The sequence below is a fragment of the Mizuhopecten yessoensis genome, unplaced genomic scaffold (genome assembly GCF_002113885.1).
Source record: "Mizuhopecten yessoensis strain PY_sf001 unplaced genomic scaffold, ASM211388v2 scaffold10087, whole genome shotgun sequence".
Lineage (NCBI taxonomy): Eukaryota > Metazoa > Mollusca > Bivalvia > Pectinida > Pectinidae > Mizuhopecten > Mizuhopecten yessoensis.
The window spans coordinates 396,781-412,508 of NW_018408372.1; the positions used below are offsets into that span (position 1 = coordinate 396,781).

A 15,728-nucleotide genomic window follows, 5' to 3' on the forward strand; every position below is an offset into this window, starting at 1 on the left:
TCATACATTTGACGTCGATAGTCAGACCATAGTAATTTTTATTTATAAACATGTTTTTGTATAACCTACGTTCGAGACAGTTCTAGATCTTGTTGTGTTTTGTGGTACGTGTTTATCAATTGAATAAATATCACTTGCCTGACACGCTACTTTATAAAACAGCATGCAATCCCAACCAAAACTTGCAGTCCATACGTCCGCCGAAATATTTCATGTCACATAAAGAACAATAATGCATCGAGTCATGTTACGATGTATTTGACATGCAGCTTACAAAAGGATGAGAGGCATCAAAATGGATTAGGATTTACTAAATTGCCAACATGCAGGGTCGAACGGATGACGTATGTCAATAAATTCATTCTTTGTGAGATGTTTGAAAGCATTATACATGTACTTGCAAGGAAATTGGGGCTTTCGACTTTATTCATGTAAATGACCTTGTCAAATATTCAAGTTCAGAGGGATCAACTGCGCATATGCAAAATACATTTCTTATGAACTTTCAAATCCTAGTAGAAGCCGTGGCTGATGTAATACCTGACGAAATCAGATTGGCACAGTAATAGGGATATCGTTATATACGCGTATTACTAATACGTATCGATCCTATTTTACGGCAAAAGTTGGTCAAGTTTACCGAACACTGAATCATATACAGTTCTATACACAAGGGAATACACATTTGTAAAAGATAGGTGGGAACAAACACGTGTTTAGTCTACAGATACACATAGTACGAGGTCGTGTAATATAGAGTGATCGTTTGTCGAAGTTTTCAAGATGGTATTCTAATACTGTATAAGTACTAGTTTTAGCGAGTTTTTATTTCAGCGGACTATATAAACTATACAACGTATTATAAATTAATATGCGCATTGGTGGATTGGCATACACTCAATATTGAAAATAAAACACTACATACAAGAATTTCAATTCCTACAATCATAATGTAACACAAAATGCACGGCTTTAAAAAAGTTAATGTTAGTATTTCGTTATTTGTCTGCTGGATAACCGAAATACTCGGTAATAAAGCGGACGTAACACCTATCAATCAATCAAATAATCAATCAATAGTTCGTGCAAGTTGTGTGACAGGAATAAGTTTCCTGGTAGCCAATCGAGGGGGAGGCTTTTGGTCAGTGATCTTATAATGATACCAAAAAAGGATACTGACACGTTTATGTCAATGATGTGGTGGTTTGAAAATATGTTAATTGTACAAAATACATTGCATGCTCATGAAATGGTTTTTATTACATACTTACTAATAAATACGGGTTTTTTGTATATACGATACGACAAATTTGCTCTAACCCATTTCAGCCCTCGCCGTATCACACCCCAAAACCCTTATCAGCCCCCGCCGTATCACAACCCAAAACCCATATCACACCCCTTTTGGATTTTTTTTCCGTTTTTCAATTTTTCAAAAAGAAAAATAGATCATAAGATAGTAGTTTTTATCAGTTTGTATTCGACCAATATCAGCCCTCGGGCCTTCTGGCCTTGGGCTGATATTGCAGTCTCTGGTTAAAACTGGGTGTGATGTGGAAAAAGACATGTATTATTCTCTATGTAATGCCTGTTCTTTTTTTTTGTTCTGATGTTTATATCTTGGAAACGTGGACACGAAAAGTTTAAACAAACTCAAATATTGATATATATTCATATCCCATTGCATCATATTAAACCCAGATTGCAACATGTTCTACCTTGATGTCTTTATTACTTTCTGGCATTTTCTTTGTTTGATGAAGTCTATACAGAAATCTATGGTTAGCCCTTAAGCGTTGACAATGTGATAAGAATATTGTGTCAAAGAAACCATGCGTTAATGTGGGGAGATTTGTTTGTGTCCATTATGAGAGGACATGCAAGCAGCAAACAAAACAAACCTTTTCATATTCCACGAGGTCGACCCCTTAAGTTATGAATAACCTCCTGTTGATTCAACCAACAGTTTACTATATAACAGCATATTCGATAGGTCAATGTGAGTGATTTATCGACTGTTATCACAGGAACATGAAGTAGTTGTATCTGATTTAACCCCTTCAGGAAGTGTCATGTCACTGTGTATGCGATATTTATCCATCATATCGCAAACAAAGTCTATAAAAAAAATATGATTCATATATCATCTCCTCCTGTTTACTAAATGTGTTCAAATGCCGATGAACATAGTCCTCTATAGCTAACTCTGGGGTATTGAATCTCAATGTGTATTTGCTCCCTGCGGGCTCTGAATCGTTAGAAAATAAATCTACGTCCGATTGGATGAGCATACAATAAAATTCAACATCTTTGTGACCCCATCAGACCCGATGGTTGACTGCTTTGCTCTCTTGTAGGAACAGGGCGGGACAAAAAACTATTCTGCAACCCTATTTTAACACGTTTAACGTTCTCTGGTCTATTTATAGCCTTATCATTTCCATCGATTTGTTATTTTTGTTATCATTATAAGATGCAAATGATCAATATTTAAATCACCTCCTATGAATATATTTGAATTCTGGCCTACCAGTACACGTCCGAAAAGGGCTGTTTAAGATTATCAAACAGATAAGAAATTACGAGAAATTATCGGGTTATTTCCCTTTATATATTACCTTCCTGGTTAGGTATTTTTATATCTGAATCTGTTGTTATGGGTGTGCAGGCAGAAATGTTTGCATTTTAATCCACTCTGAACAATCTGTGTTTCTGTTAAATTTCCACAATGTCTCTGTTTCTGGTAGATTAAAGTATGTGTTTACTACATCACACGATTCAACGATATAAAAGGAAATTCGTTTCAACACAGACATTTAAAACATGTCAATAGCTGAACAAAGTAGGTATGTGTTGACTGTGCTTTAGATTATAAACAACTAACATTCCTCTATCTCTTTTTAGTTTGATTGGAGACGACATGTAACATGTGGGCATATATGGGCAAATGGCTCTGGAAATGACCGTATTGAGCAGTTTATCAGCATTTCCTTACAATTCCTAAGTATTTTTTCAGTGATTGAATACGTATGTAACACATACAGGCATAAATCTTAATCAGCTATACTTTATATACATTAATACAGTACGGTCGCTGCTTTACCGTGAGGAATTTTGTTCACTATGTATGTAATAAATACCAATATCACTTACCCTGTAAATTGCTGTAAAGCAAACAACGAACACTTAACCTGCCTTAGGTAAGTTCTAGACATGACTTTGTTGGAATGCACTCCATAGTAATGAAAGAACGGAGAAGCAACGCTAGAAGTAGATAAGGTGTATTTGGGCGATTTTTTTTTTTTTGAATTCTTCTTATTTATTTAAGGTTTCCGTTTTGCTTCTTTTCTCACACATATTTTAACCGATTTTTGTACAAAAATGCGTTTGACGCACGAAATGAAATGCAGGTCCCTACATCAAACATAACTCTCTCGATGCAGAATACTTTCTAGATATACTTTTTACCTTTGTTTCATTTTCTTTCTTTTAACTTGGCCTCGTTTACGAGGAGCTATATGCGATTGTGTCTTCAAAATATTACAGAAGTGTATAAAGTCTGTGAGGTCTAGCAAGGACTTTTATATTTATGCTGCCATTATTGTTTTTGTTTTGATTAACAGGTGTTTAACAGCTACAACCCCGTCCATCATTATTATCGTTTTATTATGACATTAGTTTAATGATAAAGAAGCACTCAAAACAAAAAATAGACGTTCACTGCCTTTATTAATACTGATTTCTTAACATTGACATCAACTTATTACCTATTAACAATGAGCAAAATCAGTATACATATTTATGCATTGAATCACAAATAGGTAAAATAATGAACATGTTAATATTTGAAGTTACGATTTCACATATGTACGTAAAGCCCGGAAGAGTGAGTAATCTAAAAGCAAGAAAATAAATTACTGTTAACGGGTCAATGTCAGATTTATAATGATAAACCATAGGTAATACCTGTGCAGTTAGGTAACACACCGTACGTCTGGGAACCCGTCACCCAGGACCAGCAATATAATGATGAACCTTTAACCCAGGAGTGTATACGGAATCATATAAACGGCATACCTCGAACCTATTTCACTATATAAAAAGCATTTTAGATTGTATTGAAGAGTAACACAGCATGTTTTAGAGCACATCACCATGGGATGGTTTGGACTATATGTAACCCTCGCCGGCATTCTCTCTCAAGCTACAGGTAAAGTACAAATAATGTATATGTCAAAGTTTTATCTTATCTCTGTTGATATGACATAAAACTTGTTCTGTACAATTAATTATATAATGAATCTGTATGGATTTGGGATCCAGAAAGTGTCAGCAGGTATAAGTATACCGAGTGTATAGTTGTAGTAATTTTAGTTAATCCAAGGATTAAGCTGTTCATTCATTTATCTTCTGCACACCCTTGAGATATATCATGACAATATTTTAGTTAAAAGCCATATGCATTAGCGAATGCACGAAAACCAATAATAACGACAATATCATATTAGTTTCTAATAGAATAATAATCATATCAATTACCATTATCATTAATGATAATCACGAATAATATAAGTGTACAAGTGATTACCCTTACGAAGGCTCTATTTCGTCTCTGCAATTTCGAACGAATCCAGATGTTCAAGTATAATGTGTTAGAAGCGGTCATTGCACGGTGGTCAGAGACGTAGATGTGATGACATGTATGTGAATCGAGAGCGAAACACCTGGATCACGATGTTGCTGTCGTTATACTGTATATCGGGAAATTTTGGCCAAGTGAAACTTTCGCCTTTCTCCAATGAATTATTTTTTCGCCCAATGTGAATTTCGCCCTTCACGTGAAATTGTAATGTTTATTATGTTGTCTGTCTATATTCTGTGTAATTCTTACTTCGATCTCGTTACGGAGGGCATCCAAGACTTGATCTAAATGCCACAAAAAGGTCTCGGTATGCAATATATCCATGCTTGACCTAAGCATTATTAAACTAATGTTCAACAGGTTAAAAGCCTTCTGTATTATCTAATGCAAAAAAACAACGTAAAGCAATATCATATTACTTTTTAAGTGAGTTATGGCCATTTCATTAACCATTATCATAGTTGATTATCACGAGTAATATAAGTGTACATAGGATTATCCTAACGAAGATTGTATTTTATCTCTAACTTTTGGAACGAAAACAGAAGTATAATGTGTTAAAAGCGGTCATTGTACGGCAGTGAGAGACGTAACTTTGCTGACCTTTATCGTGTGAAGTTCATATGTCGGTGTTATTCAGTGACCGGATTTTTGGACTTGTTGTTGAGATCGGTAGTCACTATGTAGGTCGTTAGTAGTGCGGGCTTGTGTTTGTCTACAAGCTTATCGCAATAGACAGGCGCGTTTTATACCTAGAATACCTCCGTCTTATCTTGTTCTATCTATCTTAAGATGGTGTCTAAAAGGTCTATATTTAAGTGACGTGTTTACTTAAAGATTTTGTATTGATATTTTATTACATTTTAAATGGTGAATAGCTTTAAAGAAATCATATATTAACGACGAAGTTTTTTCTAATATTCGTTATAAACGAAGATGTGATGAGCCTTCTCACAAACTGATTGAAAATTTCATGCATAGCTATACCTTTTTCGTTTTGATAAAAAAATGACGCTTACAGTTTGATGAGATTAAGAGAAAATCAGGAGATTCTGTAGAAAAATGGAGTGTTGTAGTATGTAAATTTGTCGATTAAGAAGACATATCACTTTATTTTCCATTTTAATTGTGATATCACTATTAAGTCGGCATCAGATCCACGCTAAAGAGGCAGTTACGCCAACATACCTTGCCTCCAGCACACGTTCAAATACTGTATACACACAAGTGTTAGACACATGGAGCCACGTTCTGTAATGACCTTAGCTGTCGATAGGACGGTAAACCAAATTATACAAAAACAACAACACAACATTTCAATAATAAAACACTTTCGGATAACAGACTTAACTATTTTACTGTATTCAGATTATAATTTTATGATTTTACACTGTCTTTTGTAGGTTATCTATGTTTATCCGAAATATTACCTTAAGGCATTGGTGATCACATGTATTTACGAATACCTGCTTCTATACTTCCTTAAACAATAAGAACCCTGTTGTGTAAGAAGAAATGGTAAACCGACGGTCCCAGGAACGTATACAATAGTAACTCTCAGACGACAATGCTATAAATACACTAACACATATAACATATTTGTAATAATCAGTGATTGTTACAAAGTATAAAGTATAGATTGATTTTACTCCTGAGTATATTCTTCGAGCTTCAGCGAGTAGATCTTAAACCTCACGAGCTCAGCAAAAAACACAGACCGTCTTTTCAACATTACAGATAATCAAGAACACACTACATAATATTTTCCAAATGCAGATTAGCAGCAGCAAAAATAAATCCAATACATTACAAACGGTTGCCAACGCGATTACACTTTAGCAAACACAACACAGTAAAACGACCATGCATCAAAGGGGCTCGCTACTCCTGCTACTCCTCAGTGCAATGAACATTAGCATGGAATACAACATGCAACCAGTATATTTCAGACGTCCAACATATGACAAATTGATATAAAAAAGAACACAAACCAACACATGTAACACTTACATACTCCAATAGGCAACTCGTTGAGGAACTCGTCAGGTAGCTGGCCATGTTGGAACACAATGTGCGAACATTTTTTTCATTTACGTAGAACACTAATAAACGCATTGTGTATGGATGCAATAATGAGTGGAATGTTGTTGATGATTATTATGATGATGATGACATGTCAGAAAAAAGAGACAGGTGTGCATGGTCGTATTTATGAAATTTAACAAAATAAAATGATTATAAATTGAGTGAAAGTACATTATGTATGGCGAACGAAAACCCTCTTTCGTTGAGGGCATTCGTTGTTCGGGTATTGAACCAGGGCCCTTTAACCCTGTCAGTCCCTTCTCAAACTATTGCTGAAGAATTTAAAAAAAAACAACTCACGAGCTTACCTAGAAAATCATTTTATTGGATATATAATTAGTCAGATATTCGGTTCATCAAGCAACTTAAATGCTAATGAGACCTTAATTACTTCGGCGGTCTCAACGTGACGTCTTTATTATCTTGATGTTATGTCGATTCATGCAACTTTACACTACATTTGCCAAAAGAAAAAATATAAATATCGTTTGATCAACATTATTTTGCAGTATTTTTTCCGCCTCGAAGTACAAAAAATAACCATTAGGAGCAATCATTTTGGTGGCGAAAAGTTCCTCCAAAATCATCATTTGTACTGATGACACAGACACTTCAGTATCTAAAAGATAAAGACATACGATATATATTTAGATAGATCAATGATAGTTCATAAGTTCAGAATACACACTTTAAATATATGAATTGAACAGTGTTTTAATACAGACATGCAATTTGAAAAACAGCCGTTTAATCGTTTTATGATTTTTTGAATAGACAGTTGTTTAATAGAGTTAAATTATATGCGATAGATGAGGTTAGTGACGGTATTACACCTTTTTGTTGAACTTTCTAGGAATTGTCCTAACGATTGAGCCGCACAAGATACAGTACACGGGCAATGATGACGTCACGATCCGCTGTGAACTTGGAGAATCGGACTTAGCAACAATTGGATGGATGCAAATATCAAAACAGAATCTTTTAATGAACAAGACACCGTTCCTGGTTCTGCGAATAAGTGATGGCACGGGGCCAGAATGGGGATCCGAAATTGATGATGCGAAAATGGACGAAAAGACCACTGTGAGATATTCGCTGGAACCATTGGATGAAACTTATTTAGAAGTTACGCTGCATCAGATTGAATGTGGAGATGATGGTGTATATTCCTGTGAAGTTTTCGGATTGAATCAGAACGAGGAAACGGTAAAGGAAACAATTCGGGAAGAGCTAATTGTTTACTGTAAGTATATAAACTGTCTTTCAATTATTTTAAACACATACGTTTTGAATGTTTAATTCATGCCGGACACAGTTTACCTGTGTATCCGTGTTTTACCTCAAATGCTTTGTACTTGTATAATAAAATATAATATGTCGTGCATATCATAAAAGATCTGGTAAAATGCAAATCAATAAGCAACCTAAATTAGGATTGAAGCCACATGTGAGCGCACGATAATGACATGAATAAAACTAAGTAATACTTTTAAGTACTATTTCGTAGGTAGTCCGAATTAATATATTTCATTCATATACAATATGCAGCATCCCACCACTAATATGTTTCAATCTAGTCTACTAAAAAAATGCGGTCTTTCTGAAAGCAGCGACGATTAGCATGGTGAGGAAAATAGCCTTTTGTCAATTTAGATTATCGTAGTGTGCTGACTGCAATGTTTCTGTCATGGCTTGCATTTACACATATTTACATTGCGGGTGTCGACGATAAAGTAAAATATGCTTGTATTTTTATCTAGGATACATTTGCATTTGTTTATAGTTTGCACTACCTTTCCCGATTTGATGTTCAAATTCCGATTTTGTTATTTGCATTAAAAGTCACCTCTGGCATTAAGATGGCAATCTTTCCATGAGAACTGTCCTTCGGTTAACCAGCATGTGCCAAGTTGGCTAATGAGAAATTGTATAACTACCTCTAACATTAGATCCGATTAATTTTAACCAAAATTGTAATTGCAATAAGCGGTGGTCAGAAGTGGTCAAGTGGACAAAGGTTAGTCTGTAATAAGCAAGTGTTGTCAGTAGTGGTCCAAAGTTGGCCAGAAGCGGTTAAGTAAAGGTTAGCTGTATGTAGTCAGGTCGTGATCAGAACTGGTCAACTGTGGGTCAGTAGTTGTCAAATGTTGGTCAGTTGTGGTCAGGTAGTCATAATTGGTACCATACAGGGTATGTTAATTACTCGTCGGCCAAGAGAGCGGATCACCGAAGAAATATATTTGATATGCTTTGCCTTTTGAACAAACGTGACGATATTTTCACAATATGCTTCTGTGTGGTCTGCAGTGTCGTTTCTGTTTATATCAATTATAAATCTATCATTGTCACCACTATCCTACATTCGAATCTTTTCAAAAAAAACCAGTTAGAAAAAAATGTTGAGTGATAGAGCACCTGAATAAAAAAAAAAAATAAAAAAACATATTTTAATCTTCATAGTTTAACATTGTTTTTGTTTATTATTAAAGCCTTTGGACAGAGACCAGTCATAACTTATTTCTCCACAACAATCCCAGAAAAGAAGTTAACGGTAACCCGTGGTAGTGAGGTAACACTTCTTTGTAATGGCATGGTCGGTAAACCACATTTGCCTATTACATGGTACCAGTTCATCGACAAAGCTGGCGCTTTTGTGAGCTTAAAGGAGCATGTTAGTGAAGGTATGTCACTACTTTTATTATCATTCCGTTTCGTATATGCTTATCTGCAAAAGAAAGTATGCTTCGTTACTAATGAACCATAATCAAGCAAGAAGTTCCATGCATATATTTACATTCTGTATTCATTGACGCAAATGATTTGCTTGCGGAACTTGGGTTATCTCATCGTTTTGCGTGTTGATACAACAGCGGGCTTCATTAGGTAAATCAGACGTCATTTGTTTACCATCCACAGAAATGCTGTCCTAAGAGCATTGTTATGATGCTAACCGAAATGAACATAAACATCATTGCATTCCTGTTAAAGATAAGATACCAACGCGATTCATGTAATATGCATATGCATAGAGACCAAATTTTGCTATGACTTCATAAATACTAATTCCTCAAGTAACAAAGATTAGTGAGAAATGAAATAATGAATAAACGCACAAAATGAAACAAATAGAGACGAAGAAGTGTAAAGAGAAATAAAAAACATAAAATAACAAGACCTACTTTTTTCGACACATCTAATTTATCCAAAATTTCGTAAATCACCATGTTTTCGCGTGCTCTTTATTTCGTAATCATTGCGGCTGAAGCACATTTTCGACAACTTTGGATGATATTATTATAATAATGACAATCATTATATCGGAAACGATATGCGCAAAAGATGAAATTTGCGTTTTAGTCTCCTCATACGTTTTTTCCGATATTTTTTTTAATTTCTAAAGAAACGCTGATGGTGGAAACGGACAACATGTGCTCGTACAACGGGAGCAGCTACTTAACGTTAACTGCGCCCCTCGATGAAAATGAAATTACAGTCAGATGTGGAATTGGTCCTTTGAACGACACAATCACAGTAGTGACAGGAGATACAGCGGAGAAAAGTTGTAAGTATATCATGAGTTTTATTTCTAAGTACTGTAGAGACATCTTACATTTGTACTAACGGAAATCGTTTACAGGATAAACAGCAAGGTAAAGTTTTGAGTATACCATGATTTATATTTCAGTACTCTTGAGATATCTTACTTACGCAAAAGGGGGTTACAACAATGTACCTCACACAAACATAAGGTTAACATAACACAAATGACATTTTTAAAACGATCTTACCCAAAATCATAATATCATTACCAACTGCTAGGACAGAAGATACTGTCGGCTTACTACTAAGCGGTATGATTGGCGTGACGGTTAATGTGGTTATTAATTGGTCTTTCGTTGCACTTAATATTAAAGCTAAAAAGCTGTACATACATGAACATATTCTACTATCTAAACTATCAAGTTGTTTAACATGAAACAACATCATTTGTTTTCGTTTCAACTGATTATTTATATTTTTATTTTAATGTATTTTATTTCTACCTAGTTAATACGATCTTCAACAGACGCAGTGATATTCTCCACACAGAGGCAAACGAAGAAGAACAAGAAACAGAAAATGGTTTGTTGCTAGTTGTCAACCTTTAGCAGTTGTTAACTTGGGGAACGCATCGTTTCGTTTCGCTGCAAGAAACACGACTGGAATATGAAATATGTTTCTAACGGTATTGATGTTATATAATAATGATAAGCCTAATGAAAAACGTTACTGCAATCTTTTTTAATTATTTAATTTACCTCTAATCATTTTTCTTTCGTTCTTAGTTACGGTAGAACAGGGCAATTAGCTAAGATTTGCCGACTTTTATTTCATAAAAACGGTACAAATACTTAATAATCTAATCATATTATTTCAATCAACCTATTTTCGTTGCGTAATTTACATTAACGTTATTTCTATGAACACAAATAGTATTCGTAGCTGTTTCATTTCCTGTTACCATAACTTACAATTGCAAATAGTAATTATCTAATAAATCTGCAGGTGAAAAGGGGATATAAAATAGTCCTACATTACAAATATTTTTCTGTCTTTAAAGGACTATTACTAAGCATAAATCCATCAAAAGTTCAGTACCAAGGTTATTTCGACGTCACCATTAAATGTGATGTCGGAAACCTTGCTGAGAACCTAACAAGAATCGGATTTATTCAACTCCAAAAGGAAAGCCTTGTTTCATGGAAACGACCGTATTTAACACTTCAAGCTACGAACGGAACCGATCCGGAATGGGGGACAGGAATCGATGGTCAGAAATTAGAAAGTAAAAGTACGGTGACGTACCGGCGACACCCTCTAAACGAGGCTTTCATTCAGGTGGTACTCCATAGGATAGAATGTGATGACGAAGGGATATATACATGTCTTCTCTTTGGAGTTGACAATGAGAACAACATGATAGAGACAACAGTCAGGGAGGAACTATCCATATACAGTGAGTAACTATTTTAGACGATAATCAATTAAAATGATTAATATTGGTGTAATGCGCGTGCGCGTGCGCGGAGCATTTAGTTTTGTTATATTCGTAGTCATCAAAGGAAGCGTGGAATCAATTAACTTTATCCTGCCATGAGTTGCTATAACAGTAACATTTCCATTTTCATTTAACTTATCTAAAGACGGGGTTTATCTATACGGAAGTAGCCGGTGACCGCAAAAAGTTCAAAAGTGTTGAGCAAAATGTAATTCCTGGGAACAGTTATGATCTTGACAGCAGTGAAATATGTTCATGCTGGTAAAGTAACGTTTCAATATTAACAACCGAGAAAGAAAGAATGTTGGTCAATATTGAATTAAGATATTGAAACCCATAAAATTAGAATGAGTTCCGATAAAACTATGAAAAGCATGTAAATATATAAATATATCTTCTTTAACAGAAATTGATGTCATTAACAGAAACAATTATTTCTTGTTACAAAGCGTATGCCGGTGAACCAGTGATTACTATTAATGATCAGAGATACCCAACGAAAGAGGCGCATGCTCCTCCAGGAGCTAATATCACTTTGACGTGTACTGGACCTGTGGGAAAACCACAAGCGCCTATCCAATGGTACAAATATGACATGTTTGCTGGAGCGTACGTCTACACTACAGAAGGGATTCAACCAGGTTTGTCTTTAAAATCAGGATACAATATTCGTTCTTCGGGCTGAGGTCAGATCAGGCCGCAAGGAGAAGCTTGTCAGGGGTCTTCACTTCACCATATTATCACGAACCGGACTAATTAGTTTTATAAAGTTCATCCTGTTCCAAACGATAAAAAAGAATTAATCGGTTCTATTCAATTGCAAGATCGACTGATATAAGATTCTTGCTACAACCATAATCTGTTACATATTTGTTGTAAAAATCGAATTCAGATCTTAATTTTTGTCACTTTTCCTAAATTATATGCGTTTATAAGGCATACTTGGACAACGCAGTATACAACGCAGTATATACGAGGAAAAGGATTGCAATGACGCATTATATTCATATTGGCCTCTCTCTCGTACCTCATACCAGATAGCAGAAGGAAAAACTAGCCCAAGGTGGCCAGCATTGTTCTCCTTTAACGATCATAGTGTAATATTGCTAGACTGTCATGGGTAGAATCCACTTACTGTTACACGAACTCGAGAGTAATCGAAGATGTTTTTGTTTTAGAAAACATCGATCTCCCGATAGACCACCTTTGCAGATATACTGGTACGTCCACACTGACATTTTTCACGACGGTTTTAGAACATGAAGTTACATACGAGTGTAAGATCGGGGCTTTTGCTGACAGCATTACTGTTATCATTGACGGAAGATCGAGTGGTAAGTACACTGAAATGTTCACAATTTTAGGCGTTTAACATAAAAAGAAAAAGGGTGTTCAAGGACTCACACACTTATTTCATTTACTGTGTGTTGTCACTTAACTGTGGAGAAATATCTTTAATATTGTATTTTATTATAGCACAGGTGTACTGCACAACAATGTACAAAATCACAGTATGTATTAATTGCACAGAATTAAATGAAATCACAATGCATTGCACACCAATGTATAAAAGCATGGCACTTGTACATTACACACAAATCTATGACAGGACGGGTGCATTATACACATGTGTATGACATCACAACGCAGGAACATTGTACACAAATTGTTTTATATCACAGCACTGGTTCATATGTATAATATCGCAATACGAGTATATAATAAGCAAAAGTGTTTAAAGGGATACGTAATAGATTAATGAATACATGGGTAACAAGTTATTGTTTGTAATACGGCTACAGTGTATGAAGTCTCAGCCGAATGTTAAAGACGAGTCCTAGACCTGATTTAATCAAAGTCTATAGGATCGTGACCACAATTTATTATTCTTAATGAAATCAAGTTTAAAATCCATACGTTAATGTACATATGTGTATGTTTTCAATTTATATTTTTTACCAAGTCAAGGCCGATTTGCATTCAAAATATTTGTTGACAAAAGAAAGTTTTCTATCAACTGTTTTCACTCTGATCTGTAATAATTTCCTCTTTAATACAGACATATCCCCCTCATTCAGCCGTGAGACACAACCAATTGAAACTGAAGGTAAGGCCTACATCCTAATTATGCTATTTGTGTCTGAACAGAATTTGAAATAACTGTTAATTCTAGTCCCATTGTGTATGTATACATGTCTATATGAATACTCCTTCAACACGGCTCCTGCTCTGGATTGTCAATGACTGGGTAAGCACACAGTGGTGGTGTGTGTGGACATTTTAGTGCTGCCCAGTTATAATTGTTATTTAGAGTAGGTAAGGCCTTAGTACTACATATACTGAAGTTTTACTTAGACACTTTCAGTCAGGTTAACTTGAGATTATTGGAAACAAAATGTCGGAGGCATCCGTAATCGTAAGATTGTTATTACCATGTAGTTAGAACGTATATCTAAATTTCTTACTGTGGAGGGTAAATCTAGTAAAGCACGATGACTCTCATGATCAACACTGTTATCGAAGAAATACTTTATCATTTTCATTACAGATATAAATTTACATCATGTAAGATGATATAATTTTGAATATCTTGTATATACATATGTTCTGATAATGTTCTCGAAAGAGAGAAACAATAAATTTTGGATAACTTTCCTCGATACTGGTCATTCAATTTGATTACAAAAGAAATATATATATTTGTATATATTACAATGGAATGTAAGAAATTGCAAGATTATAAAACTTATATTGATATCGCTTTATTCGTCAAGTTAGTGTTCAAAGTTTTCTTTTTTACAGGGATCAACTCCGCCTATTGCCAAAACGGTGCTGGTGTGCTGTGCGCCGTATTAGCAATACTCGTTTGGCTTAACATCAAATTAGAATAAGTCTTGCTTATACTTCCTGGCTGTTCATACACTTTTAGCATTCGTTAAGTTTTGTTTGTTTACACGTAATTTTGTTTTTATTGATGTTTCCTTACTGCAGCGATAAAGAAACAAAAGCATGACCTTATTGCATACTTTGATATAGAGAACTTGTTAATGGAACCTTGTTAACTATTGACATCGTACTGAAACACATTGTTAGAATGTCATATACTTCAATACATACCCTTCTGTATATTTCGTCGCCGTAAATGAACTTTCGAACTTCTTGCTCTCCATAATGAGAGTGAATTCAGCTTCACAGCAAATATAACTGCATGACATCTGAAAGGTGATATCAGTGTTGAGCAAATAAGAATTTTACCTATGAAGGACGAAAGATGAACATCGAAAAGTGTTCCTGGTATATAGTCAGTTCCTATCATGGTGTCATGTATAATATGTAATTAAGTTAATTCGACAATGTTTTAACTATTCATTCATTCATTTTCATAACGTTGTTAACAGGTATTTGCTTATGTGGTCACTTCATATTGAATTTTCTGATAGATCGTATCCCAGAAACCACGAAATAAGCATAACTAGCAGCATTACCCTGTTTACATTATACAATGCCCAATTAATATATATAATGATACACGTAGATGAACAGTTACATGTAGTTGAACATATCTGATTTATATATAGGATCTTGCATGAGTTTCCATTTCATATGAGATTTATGAAACGAGTCTAAGATTTTTTTAGTTAAGCGAGCCTCTGGCGAGCTAAAATGAAAAATTCGTTACGAGTTTCATGAACTTCAAATGAAATGAAAACGAATGAAAGATCGTTTTTATTACATAATGAAGATGTGTGGTATTTATTCGTGTATATCCAGTGCGTAAGTCTGTGACGTCATGTACTTGTCCTAGAGTGACGTCACAATTGAAACAATTGAAACTTTCAACCAATCACAGGTCATATTACATGGGTTAATACGCCAAAAAAGTATGACATGTGTATTTTCACTGGATAATACAGTGCATTATGTGATAAAATACAGTATGAATAAATATGATTTTAGATTATG

At 34.8% G+C, this 15,728-nt stretch overlaps 1 protein-coding gene across 1 annotated transcript; it reads left to right on the plus strand.

Moving 5' to 3' along the window:
* Positions 1-4,018: 4,018 nt before the first annotated feature.
* On the plus strand, positions 4,019-15,318 carry LOC110459488. Its single transcript, XM_021511767.1, has 10 exons — positions 4,019-4,210; positions 7,581-7,970; positions 9,217-9,408; positions 10,128-10,289; positions 10,775-10,849; positions 11,328-11,723; positions 12,215-12,406; positions 12,944-13,099; positions 13,825-13,872; positions 14,568-15,318. The coding sequence occupies exons 1-10, from the start codon at positions 4,156-4,158 to the stop codon at positions 14,654-14,656; spliced, it is 1,755 nt and encodes a 584-aa protein (XP_021367442.1). The 5' UTR covers positions 4,019-4,155; the 3' UTR covers positions 14,657-15,318.
* The last annotated feature ends 410 nt before the right edge of the window (positions 15,319-15,728 follow it).

Excerpts from the sequence above, each read along its gene's own strand:
- LOC110459488 (XM_021511767.1), top strand. The coding sequence starts at position 4,156 with ATGGGATGGTTTGGACTATATGTAACCCTCGCCGGCATTCTCTCTCAA. Across the intron at positions 7,971-9,216 it reads GGAAGAGCTAATTGTTTACT|CCTTTGGACAGAGACCAGTC; the intron begins GTAAGTATATAA and ends TTATTATTAAAG. Across the intron at positions 13,100-13,824 it reads CATTGACGGAAGATCGAGTG|ACATATCCCCCTCATTCAGC; the intron begins GTAAGTACACTG and ends TCTTTAATACAG.